Source organism: Rhinolophus sinicus, chromosome 10 (genome assembly GCF_057876585.1).
Source record: "Rhinolophus sinicus isolate RSI-liver-muscle chromosome 10, RSI-T2T, whole genome shotgun sequence".
NCBI classification, from domain to species: domain Eukaryota; kingdom Metazoa; phylum Chordata; class Mammalia; order Chiroptera; family Rhinolophidae; genus Rhinolophus; species Rhinolophus sinicus.
The window spans coordinates 18,424,003-18,442,589 of NC_142510.1; the positions used below are offsets into that span (position 1 = coordinate 18,424,003).

At 53.0% G+C, this 18,587-nt stretch overlaps 1 protein-coding gene and 2 long non-coding RNA genes across 6 annotated transcripts in view; 1 reads left to right on the forward strand and 2 right to left on the reverse strand.

The window, feature by feature from the left end:
- PRSS36 (serine protease 36) lies at nucleotides 1-9,902 on the reverse strand. Of its 4 annotated transcripts, none has more exons than XM_019717295.3 (15): nucleotides 9,712-9,897; nucleotides 9,390-9,425; nucleotides 9,156-9,188; nucleotides 8,783-8,945; nucleotides 8,062-8,348; nucleotides 5,336-5,502; nucleotides 3,521-3,770; nucleotides 3,291-3,420; nucleotides 2,673-2,929; nucleotides 2,427-2,590; nucleotides 1,792-2,029; nucleotides 1,540-1,681; nucleotides 991-1,256; nucleotides 792-913; nucleotides 1-521 (listed from the first exon to the last, which is right to left on the reverse strand). In XM_019717295.3, the coding sequence occupies exons 1-15, from the start codon at nucleotides 9,746-9,748 to the stop codon at nucleotides 243-245; spliced, it is 2,571 nt and encodes an 856-aa protein (XP_019572854.2). In that variant the 5' UTR covers nucleotides 9,749-9,897; the 3' UTR covers nucleotides 1-242. The 4 variants fall into 4 exon arrangements, with proteins under 4 accessions (XP_019572854.2, XP_088657594.1, XP_019572855.2 ...); XM_074322654.2 differs by having other exon boundaries at nucleotides 382-521; nucleotides 799-913; nucleotides 9,712-9,901; XM_088801468.1 differs by lacking the exon at nucleotides 9,156-9,188 and having other exon boundaries at nucleotides 9,712-9,898.
- The window catches only part of LOC141569449 (uncharacterized), a 19,137-nt gene continuing 4,703 nt past the window's right edge, over nucleotides 4,154-18,587 (forward strand). The window contains exons 1-3 of the long non-coding RNA XR_012493092.2: nucleotides 4,154-4,274; nucleotides 5,006-5,111; nucleotides 7,714-7,811. This is a non-coding gene — a long non-coding RNA (uncharacterized LOC141569449). The remainder of the gene's footprint in view (nucleotides 4,275-5,005; nucleotides 5,112-7,713; nucleotides 7,812-18,587) is intronic.
- The window catches only part of LOC109437832 (uncharacterized), a 9,081-nt gene continuing 5,057 nt past the window's right edge, over nucleotides 14,564-18,587 (reverse strand). The window contains exons 2-3 of the long non-coding RNA XR_012493090.2: nucleotides 15,044-15,183; nucleotides 14,564-14,667 (exon numbers count right to left, since the gene is read on the reverse strand). This is a non-coding gene — a long non-coding RNA (uncharacterized LOC109437832). The remainder of the gene's footprint in view (nucleotides 14,668-15,043; nucleotides 15,184-18,587) is intronic.

The window sequence follows — 18,587 nt, forward strand, 5'->3', positions numbered from 1 at the left end:
TCTGTGTTGACAACTTTATTGTCTGTTCCTGCTGCCCCCAAGAATTCCTGGGCACAAAATAGCTGGGCACTGAGACCCAATTATTTGAAGCCACTGCTGTCCAGGTGGGTGGGGAGTTCTGGAGGTTCTGGCAAAGGGAACGAGAGCCAGTTAGGTCACATTCCAGGCCCACTGGGTGGGAAGTGGAGGGCTGGAGGGGATGGGGCAGGAAAAGGGGAGGTGGCCCAGGGACCCAGGCCCCCTCAGCCCTGGATCAGGGGTGTCAGCAGGAGCAGGAATAGAGCAGCAGGAGAAGAGCCTGAGGCCCCAGCCATGTCCATGGGGCAGAGGTGGCCGCCTTCAGGGGGCCAGTAAGGAGAGCCACTGGGGGGGAGGAAATGGGCCTCTCCCACTGTCTGGGATATCCAGGCCTCCTCAGGGCCAGTGGTGGCAAACAGCTCCCGGCTTCCTGGCACAGCCATACCCACGAGGACCCAGGAGCCTCCCTCAGTCTGGCACAGGAGTGGAGGTGCTGAGGTCACCTGCAGAGTCAGAGCCAAGGCCAAGGCCGTCTCTTACCCTCCCTCCTGGTCCCCTGTACCTTCTCTTGGGGTCCAGCCAGAAAGCCCTACTTGTCTTCATCCTCAGGCATCCGGGACCCTGGTCGCTCTCCAAGGTAGCCAGGGAGCACTGCTTCCTTCCATTTGGGGCCCAGCACCCACGAACCCCAACCCTGCTCTCTCTCTCTCTAGGGTCCCACTGCCCAGTACTGCCCCTCCTCTCCCTGGACCAGGATGCTCAGGCCCCTGTACCTCACACCTTTCTTTCTGCCCCTCTTCGTACAGGACACAGAGGGTCCCAGAGGGCAGAATGCCCTGATAGAGGCAGTGACAGAGTCGTGGTGTCAAGATGGACACAGCAGCGGCCACAGGGACTGGAGACAGGAAAGATGGTTGTCCCTGGGGTTCTGGCCTTCAGCCTTTCCTCACCCCCAGAACCCAGGGTTCTCACCTCGGTCCCGGGGGTCCTTCCAGCCCAACACCCAGCAGGTGGCCCCCAGGGGGATACCACCTGGGTGAAGGCAGATGGACAAGGCTGAAGGGGAGGGCTCCACCCGGGAGTCCAGCTCTAGGAGGGCCAGAGGGGGCCGAAGTGCCAGGTGCCGGGGCAGACGGATGCTGATGACCAACCGAGATACCTGGTGGCCCTGTGGGAGGGGGCTGGCCCCTGCCCGGCCCAGGTACACTTCAATATAAGGCACTGTTGTAGAGCCTGGCCTGTTGGAACAAGGCCCAATGTCACCTCCTAGCCACTCTCCCACCCTCACCCCCTGGCCGGTAAAGTCCTTCCCAGCCTGGGGAAAGCGTGGAATGAATCTCCAGGGTCATTCCACTAACTCCTTCATTATTCCTCCTTCCAGATCTCTCTCTGTCTCAACACACTTCACAGCAGTTTCCCTGTGCTGTAGGAGCCCTACAGGGAGTGTCCCACTATTTCAAGAGTCCTGTGGCCCATCTCCCAATCGTCCCCTCTTGCCGATTGGAGATGGTTGAGACCCACCTGAGGATACAGTGAGTGGCTGCCAGGACCCAGCCTGGAGCCACCAGGATCCCAGTGCAGACTCGTTCACCAGCCACATGCACCTCTGCCAGCCAGGGCCACAGGAGCCCCACGGAAGCGGGCTCTGGCCGTAGGCCACAGGCTAAGGAGAGGAGGTAAGTGCCTCAGTGGGGGCCCCACAGCAGAACCCTGAAACTCCTACCACAGCTCTAAGCACTCACGAGAACTAAGGCCCAAAGACCTCCTGCTCACCACCATGCTCTGTGTGGAGAGGACAAGTCTGTGTCTCAGTCTCCTCCCCCTCGGGGCCCCAGTCCCAGGCCAGCTGGTCCTCTAGGTAGGCTTCCCGAGTCACATGGCTGATCCATGGACCGTGAGTCTGCAGAGGGTGGAAGGCTCTGGGACGCAGGCAGCCACTGGAGAAGTCTCTGATTCCAGCCAGGAACCAGGTCCCCTCCTCCTGGCACAGAAGGCTCCAACTCGATTCGTTCTGCAGCAAGAGAGTGTGTGTTACCAACCTCTGCGCCCTCACGTGCGTCCGTGTGCGTGTGTGAGAGTTGATGAGAGGGTATTAAGTGCCCTGGGGCTTTCCTGGACCCCACGTTCTCCCGTTCTCGGACACAGGTCCCACTTCCTCCAAGCCAGGCTCCAATACTAATCTGGATAAGGAGTGAACCCGGGGGTAGCGAGAATATCCTCCAGCGCCCAGGGCCCGTCTCAGGCCCCTCCCTCCCTAAAGTTCTCCGGGGCCAGGATCCGCCCCCAGCGCATTCTGGCCCCGCCTTAACCCCGCCCCCGCCCAGAAGCGCCCCGTCCAGTCCCGGGCCTCCTGGGGCCCATCTCTCTGGGACCCACGCAGACGCGTAGGCTCCGCCCCCGCCGCTCACCCAGCAGCGGCCCGCCTCCTCCTCCTCCCAGTAGGCGGGGCAGAGCTCGTGCGGCGTGTCTCCCGGCGGCGGCACTTTCGCCCCCTGGCGGCCGTACAGGCAGTGACACCACCAGCTGCCTAACAGCTCGGCCTCCAGCAGCGCGCCGCGGCCGGGCGCAGGTTCTGGTAGAGACAAGGGAAGGAGCCCTCACTGCAGCGCCGTCGGGCCCCGCGCCACCCCGCCCCGCGCCGGGCCCCTGCTCACCGCCGCGGCCCCAGCGAGCCAGGCGGCAGCGGCTCCCGGGCAGGAAGTAGTGTTCGGGGTGAGGTAGGCACACGGGCCGCGGGGCCGCGCTCAGGTTCACGGGCGCGCGCAGCTGCAGCAGCACCAAGTCAGAGGCGTGGTCCCAGGAGGCGTTCTCATGAGGCACGAGGCGCGCCACCTGTTCCGCGCGCGGGCGCGAGGGCAGCAGCACGCGCCAGTTGTCCAGGTGGTGAGGCGGGCGGTCTGAGCCGCTGAGGCTGCGGGATGCGGAAACTGGGGACGTGGGCCACAGCCTGCGCCCTCGGCTCGAGACCTCGCACCCCTGGCTTAAGCGCCACACCCCAGCCTGGGAACCTGCATCGCCGGCCTGAGAACTGCGCACTCAGACCCCCGCATCCTGGACCGAAGTTATTACCCCTTTACTCGCCCCCGATAGACTAGGACCCCGCTTTGCGAGTTGGATCCTCACCTACCAAGGAGAAACCGCGCCCTGCACTCCAATCTGAGGTGTCCGCCCAACCCCTACCTGGCCCAAGGGCTGGGGCCAGACAATAGATAGTGTCTCAGGCCGTTGGAAGCAGCGGCAAGAATCTGTCTGAGATGTGGGTTTTCACTCACTCCGGAAAGCAGCTGGCAGGTGCCAAGACCCAGCTTTCAGACACCAGCGTCCCATGGCAGGGTCTGGATCCTGGCACCATCACCTGAGCCTCCCAGGGCCAGGCCCCTGGCCGCGGGGCCTTCCCGCACTCTGAAGGATGAGAGGCCTGGGTCAGGGGGCCCCTTGAACCCCCAACACTTTCCATCCCAACTCACATGTCTAGCAGACATCTGGGGTCCTGCCACCTCACCTGGCAGGGCGATGGTGCAGTTCTCATCCATGGGCTCCCGGGCGCCTGACTGGGGCCCCTGGGACTGGGTGGGAAAGGCAGGTCCGGGCTCTGAGCCTATCACCTGTTCCCGGATCCAGGCCTCATAGGGAGCCACAGCAGTGAAGACTCCGGGGCGGTTTCTCCGTCCACAGCCAAAGCCAAAGCTGGTGATTCCTGCCAGGAACCATCGGCCGCCTTCCTCACACACCAGCGGACCCCCAGAGTCTCCCTGATGAAAGATGATTCAGTGTCAGGGGATCAGCCCAGGGACCCACCGGCTTATACTGTGCCATTTTGCAAAGGTCCTACACCTCTTCTTGGCCCAACATACAGCCACCTTCTCCTAGGAATCGACCTTGGCTGCGTCATCTTCTGTGTTCCCTACAACTCTAAACAGAAGAAAGGCTGATGAACAGCCAAAGCCAAGAGCGCCACACGCCACACTGATGGCCACGCCAGAGGGCCCTGCGGGGCTCACTCAGAGCCGAAGTGTTCTTGTTCAATGAAGAGTTCAAATAAAGGCCGTCCTGGATTTCTAAGTTCACCCACTTGTTAAAGTAAATCAGAGGTGCCAGCATCTAGGATGAAGAGGCTGTTAGAAATAGGAAGTCTAAAGGCAGCAAGAAGAGACAGCTTGAAAGCAAGTCAGAAGGAAGAACTACTATGAACAGACACAAAAACAATGGTTGTAGGCTGTTTAATGCTTCCGGGAATTATCCCTACGACATCAGAGGTAATGATACAGAGGTAGTCCATCACTGTGACCTGAACAGGGTCACCAAGGAGGCTCAGAATCATCTAGAACTGTGCTGTCCAATATGGCAGACACTAGCCACATGTGGCTATTTTAATTAACGTTAAATAAAATTAAAAATGTAATTCCTCAGTCACACTAACCACATTTGAAATGTTCAGGAGCTGATATGCTGGTGGCTACCACCCTGCACAGCACGGATTCAGGACATTCCCACCGCTGTAGGAAGCCCTACTGGACAGCGCTGGTCCAGAGGAATTGGAATTGTTTGCTATCCTGTTCGAGAAGCCAGAGAATTATTTATGTCTGTGGGTCCTGGACCCTCATAATTGGGAAGGACTCTGAAGACCATCTAGCTTGAATTCCCCATCACCATCATGCATGCTGAGTGCCCTAAAAAAATGTGTGCCATTTGAGGAAGGTTTCTGGGGAAAATGGTTAAACTATACTATGTTTTGGCCTGCAGCAGGTTATCTGGACAATTCCCTTCTGTGGAGGAATAATTCATTTTAAATATAACTACTATCTACTAAGTAACAGGTGCTGTACTATGGGCTGGGATGTGGGATAATAATAATTAATAGCAATAGCTAATATTTATTTAGCTCTTATTAAGGGCCATATTCTGTTCTAAGTGCTCTTACATATACAAATTCATTTCATCATAACCATCCTATGAGGGAGGTAACACTATCCTCTCCATCTTCCAGGTGACAACGTCAGGACATAAGAGACGTTTAATAACTTGGTCAAAGTCACAGAGCTAATAAGTGGTGGTGCCGATCTTCAAGTCAGGCTGAATCACTCTGGAGTCTGGTATGTAACCTCGGTGATGTGCTGCCATAAATAACAGTGCCCACTTGTTGAATCCCAGGTCCTGTCCATTTAGAATCAATCCCATCCATTGGGAATCTTGTCCTCTTTTTGCAGATGAGGCTCAGAGAGACGGGAGAGATGGAATTTGTCTGTTTCTCACACTGCTGCCTATTGGTTAGGGCTCTGCCTGGCCTTTCCAGGCAGGTGCAGGGGCCTCCCCTCACCTGGCAGGTGTCCTTGCGGCCCTCTGGGTAGCCAGCACACAGCATCCCTGGCAATAGCTGAAAAGTGAGGTTGAAGGGGCCTGGCCGGCTGTAGAGACACTGACAGGCAGCCTCGCCCACCAGCCTTAGCTCCACTTCCTGCAGTACCCAGGGGAGAGGCAGGGGGTCTGTGGGCGGAACCAGAGAGAAAATGCTGTGAGGCAGGTATGGAGTCCCCCGTTCCCCAGGGCTCAGCGATGTCGCCTCCAGCTGCCTCCTGGGCATCTCTACCTAGATGGCCCGTGGCACTTCAGCCCCCCACATCCAACGCCAATCATTGTCTCCTGCTCCTCTCCCTCCTTCTTCCTACATCCCCGTCTCAGGAATGGCACACAGTGAGAGCTACTATGGATGGTTGTGTACCACACAAAGGTACCCAGCCAACAGAGGACATGTGGGGGCTCAAAGCACTAAGCTTTCAGCCCTGCTTGGGCTGTGTTGGTCCTGAGAGGGCACTCCTTTCCAAAAAGATGCCACATACACTAGACGCAGTCCTGCACCAAGGTGCCAAGTGTGGAATCTGGGTGTTGTCCGTGACCCCTGTCTCAGCTTCCTCTTTCCAGTGAGCCCCCAAGTCCAGAACACCTCATTTGTGACTTCTGGGTAGGGTTTCCAGGCGGGAATTCCTGCCCGTTCTCAGGAATTTTTTTCGCTTTCCCATTCCCAAATCCCGGGATATAAACTGTTTTCTGTTCTCCACCATGCATCGTTTCCACAAAGTGACGGCTGATACTACCAATCACCTGGGTTCAAGGAGCTGATTTTCCCAATTTCCCAACCAACTTTTCTCGGGATTCGGGAACAGAAAAGGGAAAAAAATTCCTGAGAACGGGTGGGAATTCCCGCCCGGAAGCCCTACTTCGGGGCATGTTGACCGTGACTGCCCTAGTCCAGGAGGCATAAGCTTGGGCCTGGATGATTGGCCCGGCCTCCTCACGGGTCTGTTCCCCAACCCAGCCATCACTTGCTGCTGTCGGAGAAATGTCATGAAAGCTCTGCTCTGTTCTTTCCAAGAACAATCAGTGGATCCCACTGCCTAAACTTGAGGCCTCAGTCCCTTCCTGAGCTGAACCTGCTTCCAATGGAGACCAAGTCTCAGCATCCAGAAAGGGTGGGGGAGAGTGTGGACAGACCCCCTTTTCTCCCCACCTCCAGTCCTGAGAGGTCAGTGACGTCTGAGGCTATACTGTAGGGCCCACCAGAAAGGTTTAGGGATTGTCTTGGGGATCCCTGGCACTGGAGGGGTGCTCTGGCCTTCAGTCTGACCTTGAGGCCTCTGTTGCTGCTGCCCCCGTCACTCCAGCTTGGCAGCCTGGCCCTTCTCTGTCGGCTGTGCCTCACGGAGGTCCCCAGGATGGCCTCCATTTCTCCCCACCTTCCTGTGATGCCAGCTTAGATTCCGACTTCACAAAACCTCCCCAGAAATTGGCTCCGGGTGCCGATTGTCAGTGTGGCCTGGTCCCATCCACACAGACTTCCTAGGTGTTCAGACTGACACTTCCTTGTCACCTCCAGCCCCGATGGGGCACCTGCAGCAGCGGCTGTGGCATCTGCTCCCAATGCGTCCTGCCTAGAGCCCCTGGCACTGCAGACCTGGTCACAGTAAGTGCGGAATTATGGTGGGGACTTGCTGACAGAGAAGGTTAGCATTGGAAAGCAGGTTTGATGGGGAATGGAGGTCCGTTTCTCCCCATGCTTCCTGACGTGTTTGCTTATTCAGCTAAGTGAGTGTGATTGTCTGCCCACTAGAAAGTAAACTCTGGGAAGGCAGGGATTTCGCTTGTTATGTTCATGGCACATCTCTAACGCCTAACTATGTGCTGAACTATGTGCTGAACGGATGCAAGACGGACTGAGTTAATGAGAGTGATGAGGGGAGCGCGGGGAGACAGGAGGTGGGGCATACAGATGAGTGGGGGGCCGGGGCCGCGAGGACAGGGCAGAAACTGATATCTGCTGAGCGCCTGCCGTAGGCCGGTGCTGTGCTTTAGTGCCGGATCACTTAGCTCTTTCGCTTTCAATGATTTCAAGATTTTTTTTTTTTTCCAAAATATGTCAGAAATCCACAAAAACCAAAAAGTGGATATTATGACTATTTTATGCATTTAATAATAACAATTTGAGCTGCTTTGTATATAAATGACATTATTTTTATGTTTAAATTTCGGGTATATTCATTCGGATATATCCGACCGTCGCGGCAAAAGGGTTAGGGTGAAACTACCTTAAACGCACGAACTACTGCTGTGCTAGTCACTGTGATAAACTTTACGTGGATTTTTCTCATGTAATCCACCCAACAACCCCATGAAATGAGCACTGTTTTCCTTAAATTTCAGAGGAGGAAACGGTGAAGTGCTCTGTCTGAAATAGCAAAGCTGGGATGGGAACTCGAGTTCTGATCCTTAATCCGGGAAAGAAGGAACTAGAAGGAAAGGTAAGGATGATTCAGGGGTCTTAGTTTGAAAGCCCTTGAGGAGGAGGACGGATGGAGATTGGCACGGCCCTCACCCTTGGCCTTGCAAACCTGGTCCCCAGCCTCGCCCCGTGAGCCCCATTCCCAGGCCCCACCCTGGGCGCGCGCACCCCGGGGCCCTAGCTTTTAGGACAGTCCGGCCCAGAGGATGGTTCTACAGACTCCAGCTCTCGGATAACCCACCCCTCGGGTCCCCAACCACCTCACTCACCCGCCTCTTGCACGTCCCCCCAGCCGGTGGCCCAGCAGGCAGTGCCGTGAATGAAGCGGTGCGAGGCGCGGGGCAGGCAAACGGGCTTCACGGTGGGGCCCAGCCTGGCGGGCGAAGCCAGGCGCAGGAGGGCCAAGTCGGCGCCCAGCTCCACGCTGCTATAGTTGTCGTGCACCAGGATGGCGGCCACTGCACGGACGTGCGCGCCGTCCGTGGGCCGGTCCTGGGAGTGCACGCCCAGCAGGACCGACCACTCCTCCATGGGCTCCACGGCCCCTGTCCCGTTGCTGCGCCAAGGAGGGAGGGGGTTAGATTGACCCTAAGGAGGGGACAGACCCTCGTGGGGGTGGGGGCTCGAGCCTGGAAGAAGGTGGAGTCTGCAGGAGCCCGGAGGGTGGGGGCGGAGTCGGATCCATTTTGGGGGGCTGGGGCAATGGACGTTGAGAGACACCTAAACTCCCGGGAAGAACGGAGCCGGTTCGGAGGCGGTTGCTTGGTGAGGTGGGGAAGGTGGAATTCAGACTTGGATATTGAGTGAGGTGGTGGGACCCGTCGTCAAAACACTCAGAACCAGGATACCCCCTCAGGGCACCTAGCTTGGGGGAGGGCGGGGAGGCGGAGAGGGGGCAGCCAGTCTCCAAGTGAGCCTGAGCGGCGGGGTCGCGCTGCCGCCGGGCTTGGCTTTCAAAGCAGAGGGGCGAATACAAGGGCGAATACTCACTCCACGAAACAGTGAGCAGCGGAGATGACCCAGGAGGGGGCGATGAGGGAGCCCCCGCAGATGTGGCCCCCGCCCAGGTGCAGGCTCACCTGCCATGGCCAGCTGCCCGGCTGCGCGTCTGAGCCCCCCACGATGCGCTCAGAGGGCTCAGGGCGACCGCAGTCTGCAATGGCGTGCAGTAGAGGTCATCACCCGCCCGGGGCCCCCACGCCAGAGGCCCAGGTAACTCAGGACAAAATCCCACCCCGCACTCTGCTTCGGTTTGCCCCCCTGAACAAAGAACAAAGTGGACCTAGGCACTTAGAAGATTCTGGTTATTTCCGCCTCCCTCATTGCCCGGCCAGCCTTAACCTGCTTACCACCCCCTCCTTACCCAGATCTTCAGATTCGTGGGTAGGACTGGGAGCTGAGGGGCGGAGGGTAAAGAGAGGAAGAGGCTGGAGACTCCCAGCCCCTGACAGTGCCCAGCCCTCATCCTCATTCTCCACCCTCCACCCTCTTCCCCAGTTCCCTGCCCTGTCAGCGACCGCCCACCCCACTAGCCTCCTGCTGCCCCTCCTATCTTGTCTGCCTCGGCACCTGACTTTCCCTAGTCCAGCTGCCTTACCTGAGTCCTGGGAGACTCCTGGGATGGGGCTGATGGCTGGAAAGAGGGAGGCAGGAAGCGGCTGGAGACACACACTTACAACACACCCTCCGTGGCTCCCCGCAGGCTTCGCTGCTATTCCTCCCCCTGCAGCCAGGCCCCTTCCCCTCCTCTCATACCCCATTCCTCCCTCCTGACATCTCACACCTTCCTTCCTCTGACAGCCACCTCCCCTTCCTCTTCTGACACCCAAATCCCTACGCAGAGCCCAGGGTTCTGCTTTCCATCTTTCCAGATGCCAGAACCAAGGTCCCTTGCAGCCCATCCCATCTCCTGAGGTTACCGAGGGTCACCAGTGGGAGAAACAGGTGCTGGAACATGGCACATCTGAGTCAGCTGGAGGCAGAGATGGGTGAAGTGTCTGCTTTCTGCCACAGCTCTGTCACTGTCTGGGCACCCAGGACTCCTGATGGTCCCAGGAACAGCCCCACCCTCCCTGGCCAGAGCCCATCCCTGGGAATCTGAGAGGATCTGGGGCTGGAAGGGGGAAGTAGGGAACCTGAAGGCCCAACCCAGAGCCCTGTCCCATGTCCCATCTCTGGAGGCCCCGGCTGGGGGTGGAAGGCAGATGTCCTAGATCCAGGACACCCGTTGGGTGGGGGAGGGAGTGGAGAACCCTGTGACCAGATAGGAGGGAAGCGCAGCCAGGCATTGGGAGGCGATGCTCTGGGTCCTTGGGGAGGCAGGTGGGCCCTTGGAACAAGGAAAGTGGCCCCTCATTGGCATGACTCACCCGAGACCTCATCTCTTTTTGGGGTGCGGCTACCCTAGTGGTTTGGGCTTTTCTTCTCACACAGCTCTGGTTACTGGAGTTGCTGGCCAGGTCCTGCAAAGGAGCCCTAGGGAATTCAATCCCATCCCAACAAAAGGATCACAGAGGCCGGCAGGTTGGGCAGGTACAAGATTCTGGGAGGAGGCTGGGCCGGCTGTCAAGGTCGGGAAAAGTCTCCACCCTTCTCTGTGTTCGAGTGAGTTCTCCCCGGTGTTCTGTCACTCTGTGTGACCTTGGGGAAGTCACTCAACCCCACTTAAGAAACAGATGGCATCTCAAAGTGGAATTGAGGAGAGTTTAATGAGGGAACTATTTACAGAGGTGTAGGCAGGGTTAAGGGAAACCAAGAAGGGATGGTGAAGCAGCTGGGGGCTAGCAGTAGTGGAGAGCCCTGCCTGAAGAGGCAAAAAGACAGAGAAGTTACTGGAACCCAGAAAGAGAGAGCTGCAGATGTAAAGGAGAGCCATCCAAGGAGTGCCTCCCATGGACTGCAGCCTTTATCAAACGGGCTCGGCAGGGAGGGCTGGGAAATAGAAATCCCCGTCCCGCTCTCCTCCTGTTGTCTGATCACCTGCCCGCTCCTCCCTTCATCTGAAACCTACCAGAAGCAAAGGTACCCACGATGTGGCCCATAAAAGTCACTCCCTGGGGAAACAGATGAGGATAGAGAGGGTGGAGAGGGAAAAAGGAGGGTGAGGAATAGAGTGAAGAGATAAAATGGAATCACTGTGGTCAAGCCGCTCAATTATTAACTTGATTGACGTGGGCTGAAGCACTAGGAAACAATTATTTCTGTTTTAACTGACTTTGGGAACTTAAGCTTCTGAACTTGACGGTTCAGCCTCGATACCTGGAGGCACATCAATGTGTTGTGTGTTAATGCCTGCACATCCATCAGGCCTTCAGTTAGCCGTCTGCACGCCCTCAACAAGAAAATGTTCTGTGGTCTAGACCACTGGACACGTGATGGATACATCTTGGCTCAATCAGGGGCTAAGAATGCAGAACTGATTCTTCTCAAGAAGGTAGTTTACTTTTCCCTTGGAACACTGGGTGTTGCCTAGTTGTGTTTCTGGTTTGCAAACCCTAAGAACCTTGAATAAACTTTTGTCATTTTTTTCTTTTTAAAATTTTTTATTTTTTATTGGGTAACAGTGTGTTCTTTCCAGGACCCATGAGCTCCAAGTCAAGTCATTGTTTTCAATCCCCACGAGTTGTGGGGTGGGGCCGCAGCTCAGCTCCAAATCCAGTTGCCGTTTTTAATCTAGTTGTGGGAGGGGGGGGCCCAGCTCACTATCCCGTGTGGGGAATTGAACCGGCAATCCTGTTGTTAAGAGCTCACACTCTAACCAACTGAGCTAACTGGCCGCCCCTTGTCATTTATTTCTAGCAAAGCCTCCTGACTCTTTTTGAGAACGTCTGACAAGGGTCCAACAAAGAATATCCACACACACATATCTATTTTCTTACCAATAATATAAGCTAATAATAATATTACTTTGTTAGTCCAGTTTCCCTAGAAAACAGAGGCCTAGGGAAAAGCCATGTGCTGGCTTTGTTGGGCGCAAGAGAGGGAAAAGGAGAGGTGATGTGGGGGGTTGGGAATGCGGACAGTGGACTGGTCAACCGCTCATCTTGGCAGCCTTTGCCAGCCCATGGCAGACAAGGAAGGTGAAGTTGGTGGTACTGGTAACACAACCCTGCAGTTTCTAAGTCCCCTCGGGCACTCATTTGTAGGCATTAGTCCCTCCAAGGATAAAAAACCAGTCATTTATTCTGCAAACACTCAGAAAAATGAGGCAACTGGCATTGTTTAAAGGTCGGGAAGAAGACAGTGTGTAGGGCAATTACAGCAAAACATCAAGCCCTGAAGCTCCTCACCTGCAAACTGCTCCAATTCAGTGGTTCTCAAACATTTTGGGCTCAGGACATCCTTGCACCCTAAAAATTATTGAGGAATCCAAAGAGTGTTTGCTTATATCGGTTATATTTATCAATATTTACTGCATTTAAAATTAAAACCGAGAAACACTTAAAAGACGTGTGAATTCATTTAAACGTCATAAATCTGTGTTAATCAAAACCTACATATTAAAAAAAAAAAAAAAAAAAACCCTACATATTCTCATATCAGCTTCCGCATCCAGCCTTTTGGGGTATCATGTATCAAGTAGTCCTACACTGTAGGGGGTGGCCTGTTAGCTCAGTTGGTTAGAGCACGAATGCTCGTAACACCAGGGTTGCCAGTTCAATCCCCACATGGGCCACTGTGAGCTGCGCCCTCCACAACTAGATTGAAACAACTACTTGACTTGGAGCTGATGGGTCCTGAAAAAACACACTTAAAATAAATAAAAGTTTAAAAACAATTAAAAAAACCCAGAAAAAATAAAAACCTACACATGACATCATGGAAATAGTTTTGGCCTTGGGCACCCCTGGAAAGGATCTTGGGGACCCCTCCAGGAGTTCCCAGACCATATTGGAGCACTGCTGCTCTAAGACAATGATTTGTAACTCCTTCCCCAACCTAATAGACCTGAGGACTGGGACTTGCTCCTCATAAAATAAATGGCACGGTGGCTCACCAAAGCAGCGAATCCCGTGGGGGAAGGGAGAACTCCTTTAGTGAGACAGACTGGAATTTCTGGGGGTGCAAGTACAGATTCTGAGTGTTCTTCCACCCCGAGAATCTCTGCTCTAAGCTTCCTAACAGCCAACACAGAGGGAAACCCAAGCAGGAGTCTCTCTCTTCCAGGTACTAGGACTGAAAATCAACTTCTCCTGTACGTTCTCATGGAGGGGACACTTAGGCATAATGAAATCTTCCTCAACACCTAATTATGGCAAGAGCAGCAAAGAGCTTCACAGAGTTTAATTTTATAGTGCTGTTGAAAGTCAGCCAATCACACCACAATCAAACCAACCACAGTCAATAAAATAATTATGGGGGAGGGGTGCCTCTGGGTAAGAGAGGCGATACCTGGATGCACAGTTCTCTGCTGATCTGATTAGTGGTAGGGGATGTATTCGTTTTCTGTCCCTGACACAGGTTATCATACACTTAGTGGTTTAAAACGACCACATTTATGATCCGACAATGCTGATGGTTAGAAGTCTGACACAGGTCTTGCTGGTTGAAAATTGTGGTGTCATCAGGGCTGTGTTCCTTCCTGGAGGCTCAGGAAGAATCCATTCCCTTGCCTTTCCAGCCTGCAGAGGCTGCTCTCTTATTCCTTGGCTCATGGCTCCCTTCCTCCATCTTCAGAGGCAGCAGTATTGCATCTCTCTGACCCCTTTTCTGTCTGCCTAGCTTTCTCTCAGACCAAAACCAGGAAAGTTCTGAGTTTAAGGATTCACGTGACTTCACGGGGCCCGCCAGAATGATCCAGGATCACCTCCCGTCCCAAGGTCCATGTCCCTCATCACATCTGCAAAGCCCCTTTTGCCACATAAGGTGAACTACTCATAATTTCTGGGAATTGGGGTGTGGACATCTCTGGGAGCCATTATTCTGCCTACTACAGCCAGATAAGTGGTGACTGTTATGTCACCTGTCTTCTCAATGTGTCCTGAGACCTCATTTTAGGGATTCCCTCATATTGAGATGGGGAAATGGAGGTTTAAATGACACCAATATTGGTCTAGCTCTGCACTGGTATTTCTTGGCCATGCTGGCTACAAATGCATATTGGTTCAGTTTGGGTATTGCAGGGATCAGAAGCACGGTTTCGGAACAGCTCATGTACATTTGTGGGAAGGAGTATTGATTTTTTTTTTTTTTTTAAGATTTTATTGGGGAAGGGGAACAGGACTTTATTGGGGAACAGTGTGTACTTCCAGGACTTTTTTCCAAGTTAAGTTATTGTCCTTTCAGTCTTAGCTGTGGAGGGCGCAGCTCAGCTCCAGGTCCAGTTGCTGTTACTAGTTGCAGGGGGCGCAGCCCACCATCCCTTGCGGGACTTGATGAATTGAACTGGCAACCTTGTGGTTGAGAGCCCACTGGCCCATGTGGGAATCGAACTGGCAGCCTTCAGAGTTAGGAGCACGGAGCTCTAACCACCTGAGCCACTGGGCTGGCCCCCAGAAGTATTGATTTTTATGACTAACAGTTAACACTAGTTATGGAGGCACCAAAAACATGAAAAACAGCTGATGAAAATCTTATATTTGAAAGTGAGTGGCTTGACAATGACTATGACCATATTTGCAATTGGAAAACTCTTGCTTTGAAGAATCTTAATTAAGAAGCACTAAGAAAAGAGACAAACGACTCAATTAAAAAAAAAAGGGGGAAGAAAGATTTTGTTTCAGTTATCTATTGCTGTGTAATAAACCACTCCAAAACGTAGTGACAAAACCCATTTTATTATCTCTCATGGTTCTGTGGGGCGACTGGTCTTCACCAGATGGTCCTTCTGCTGGTCTTGTTGCCTCTCGTGTGGTTGCCGCTGGGTCCAGAAACACCTGGAGATTAACCAGGGATGGCTGAGCCTCTCTCCTTCTCATGCAGTCGCAAGGTCTCTCCTTTCTCTGTGCTCAATCTATGTGGTGTTGGTTTGTACGTACACAGAGGGCAAGGAAAGACTGAAGGAAGGGGCAGACCACTCCACATTGAGAGGAGGCAGGGTAACAAGCCAGTGAACTTATATATAAGGCTCGCCTTGGGTGGCCCCAAGGAGTAGCTCTCCACACTCATCTGCCAGAGTCTTAAAGGTTTATATAGAGACCTTGACTGAGTTTAGTCACGTATACCGTCCAGGTGGTCTCAACAACACATTGTTCTCTCAAGGCTGCATCCTTTAAAATGGCTCCCACTGTGGTACAGGCATGCAGAACATACCTTCCAATGACAGGGGATGGGGTGAGGTGCCTCTGATTGCCTGGGTCCAGCTCGAAGGTCAACTGGCTGTCATGTTCCCTCGATGACCTCCTCCGACACATGGACTTTCCATAGCAGCTTTATTCACAGGAGCCAAAATCCTAAAACAACATAGGCGTCTGGTAACAGGAATTTTGACAAATTGTGGAATACTATGCAGCAATAAAAAAGAATAAATTACTGATATGGGCAACAATATGGATGACTATCACAAGAATTATGCTCAAAGAATATGTGTCATACTGTAATGTTCCAATAATGTGAAACTTCAGAACAAACCGATCGATGGTGACAGAATTCAGAATAGTGTTTAGGTTACCCTTAGGTGGACGTGTTTTCCGGAAATGAGCATGAGGGAGCTTGCTGAGTGCAGGGCAGCTCTATATCTTGATTTCGGTGGTGGCTACACGGGTCGATACAAATGCAAAATTTCACTGAGCTCTACCCTTAAGATTGGTATACTTCTGGGGCCGGCCCAGTGGCTCAGGCAGTTAGAGCTCTGTGCTCCTAACTCCAAAGGCTGCCAGTTCGATTCCCACATGGGCCAGTGGGCTCCAACCACAAGGTTGTTGGTTCAACTCGAGTCCCGCAAGGGATGGTGGGCAGCGCCCCTTGCAACTAAGATTGAACACGGCACCTTGAGCTGAGCGGCCGCTGAGCTCTGGATGGCTCGGTAGGTTGGAGTGCGTCCTCTCAACCACAAGGTTGCCAGTTCGATTCCTCGACTCCCGTAAGGGATGGTGCCCTGCAACTTGCAACGGCAACTGGACCTGGAGCTGAGCTGCACCCTCCACAACTAAGACTGAAAGGACAACAACTTGACTTGGAAAAAAAAAAAAGTCCTAGAAGTGCATACTGTTACCCAATAAAGTCCTGTTCTCCTTCCCCAATTAAAAAACAAACAAACAAAAAAACCCACAAAAAACAAAAAACAAACAAAAAAGATTGGTATACTTTTATGCACTTTATTGTAGGTCGTTATACCTAAATAAAAAGAGACAAAACACATTTTGCAGTTAAGTGGATTCCAGGGTCAGTTAAGGGGAAAGCTAACTGAACCAGCTTCAAAAATGTTTTCCTTGACCGCAAACTTTGCTAAAAGGTAGAGCATTACCTCAGATACTGTGCTATGTGGTTTCCGAAAGTGTAGGCACAATAATTAAAACCTTTAGCAACCGGAGAACCAATAAAAGCATGCTTAAGCAAAAGTTGTTGATATTACATTCGTGATAATAGAAGATAATTCTTTTTAAAAAATTTGGAGACGGGTTACTTTTTTTCTGAATTGTCCTTCTCACTAAAAAGGTTGATTATCACTGACCTAGATAAAAGACATTCTTCAGATACTCCTTGAAAAATATTGTTTCTTTCACTCAGACAACCTTTTGAAGGTGCTGAACGGTGTGGGCAGGACACGGCTTCACAGGTTGAGGGCAGGGCCATGGGTGCTCCACACAAGCTAAGCTGGGCAATAATGCATCTCCTTGGGCAAAGCAGACAGATGTCACCGCACTTCTGGCCAGGGCTGTGAAGATCTTGTGGGCAGGGCCATTCGTCTCCTTAGACAAGAATCTGGGGTGCCTGCTCTCATGAACACCAGAAGGTGCCATAGCAGAGCAAGGCTGCAAACATTTTAGTTTGGAAACTGCAAAAGCAGATGTAACCCCTGGGAAGTTTTCCAGATAACATAGATGTTCAGTTAAAATTGAATTTCAGATAATCAACGCATATTTGTTTTTGTATAACTATGCACCATGAAATAGTTGGGAAATACACTAAAAATGTCTTTGTGTTTATCTGAAATTCAGACTTTGTTGGGTGGCCTGTATTTTTATTTGCTAAATCTAGCAACCCTAAGTTACTGTGTGTTCTGTGGAAGAGGGAGACTTCTGGAGTGTGCTCCAGAATAACTTCCAGTGGGGTCTGAAAGCACACTCCACGGTACTTAATGGAGTGACCCTCTGAATAGGAATATCTGAGAGACCATTGATAAAATGGGGACATAACATGTACAGACTGCAGTCTGTACCAGAAGCAGGGTTACCTGGTATGATCTAGGCGAGTCTCTTGGGGCTCCCCCGTGTGGCAGGAAGAGTAACAGCCCCTCCTTCCAGTGCCCGGCCAGACACCCTCACCCCGTCTCCATCACCTGGTCTCCTGGGACCACGCTGGCACCTGTGCCCCCCATCCTTTCCCTCAATACAGCTCCCCTGCCAGCCAGCAACTGAGGCCTATCGGAGTCAGAAACTGTCCCAGGACTTGGCATTTTGGTCTCAAACGAGCAGCTCTACTTCAAGAATCCCTCACTTTAGTGAGGTGCCCTGTATGCCTTTTGGAGGGTGGTTCCACAGAAACAGAGGGAATGATCTGGGCATCTGAGAGAGCAGCTGTGGGGCCCTCCTGCACAAACTGGAAGGTGTGGGTGACATCAGTGCAGCCCCTGGTGGTGAGAGAGGAATCCAGGAGAGGATGGGCAGGAGGGCAAGATTTTTGAGAAGTGGCTGGAGGCAATAAGGTCCTGACTGGGACCTCTGAGCTCAGAGAGCTTTCTGGACCCTCCGGGAAACATGGGGCACTGGGCATTGTGGGGACAGAGTCCCAGAGAGCGGTTTCCAGGCTCTCGGCCTCACGTGGAAAGGTGCTGGCTCAGGTAGTAGATGGTCATCAGCTGTGACTAGTTGGCCATCAGCTGTAACCAGTGAGCCATTGGCCACTGATATAACTGCCGTGGCTGAGCTAGCAAGCGCGGATTGAGGATTGTGGATTGCAGAGAGGTGTAGATTACAGTTTAGCAAGTGAGGTTGGTTGGCAGAGAAGCGGACGGCGGGTTGCGAATCGCATGGCTCCTGCTTCCTGTGTCCCCAACCCAGCCGCCAGCGAGAATACAGTGGTATGACTCCCCTATCTATGGCTCCGTGGGTGTTCCTTTTTGGCCTCATCATGTCCTGCGTTCTTCTGTGGGGAACAGGACCAGAGACCCCGCATGACAGGCATGCTGGGACCTCAGGTACTCAGACCATAGCAGATGTTAATTAAAAAACTTTCGTGACCGAAAGCTTTTCTGAAAGAAAGGGTTTACTGAGCCATATGGTAGCCCCGAACTAACCAGGTCCTGGGGCGTGAAATCACCAGCAGCAGCAGCAGGGCTGGCTGGAAAAGACAAACATGGCCGCCGTCCTGGAGTTGAAGGGCTCTTTCATACATTATGTTTTGGGGGGAGGAAGATGTAAGTTGTCTTGAAAGGATTTACATTGGCGGCACATATGGGGGGTTGGAAGAGCTGAAGTGAAAGGGGGCAGTGCTAGGACAGGTGCGGGTCTGTAAGGAAGACATATTTACTACTCGTTGTTTCCTGGTGACAGTCCTGAAAGTTCCTGCGTATTCAGGACGTGGTGGCATCTAGTGGTCGGCTGATAGATGCCCGCAGGTTGATTCAAAGCTCCAACAGACATTCAGGAATGCGAGCAGTCGTTTGTCATTTGGCCCACAGCTATTAACCGGTTAA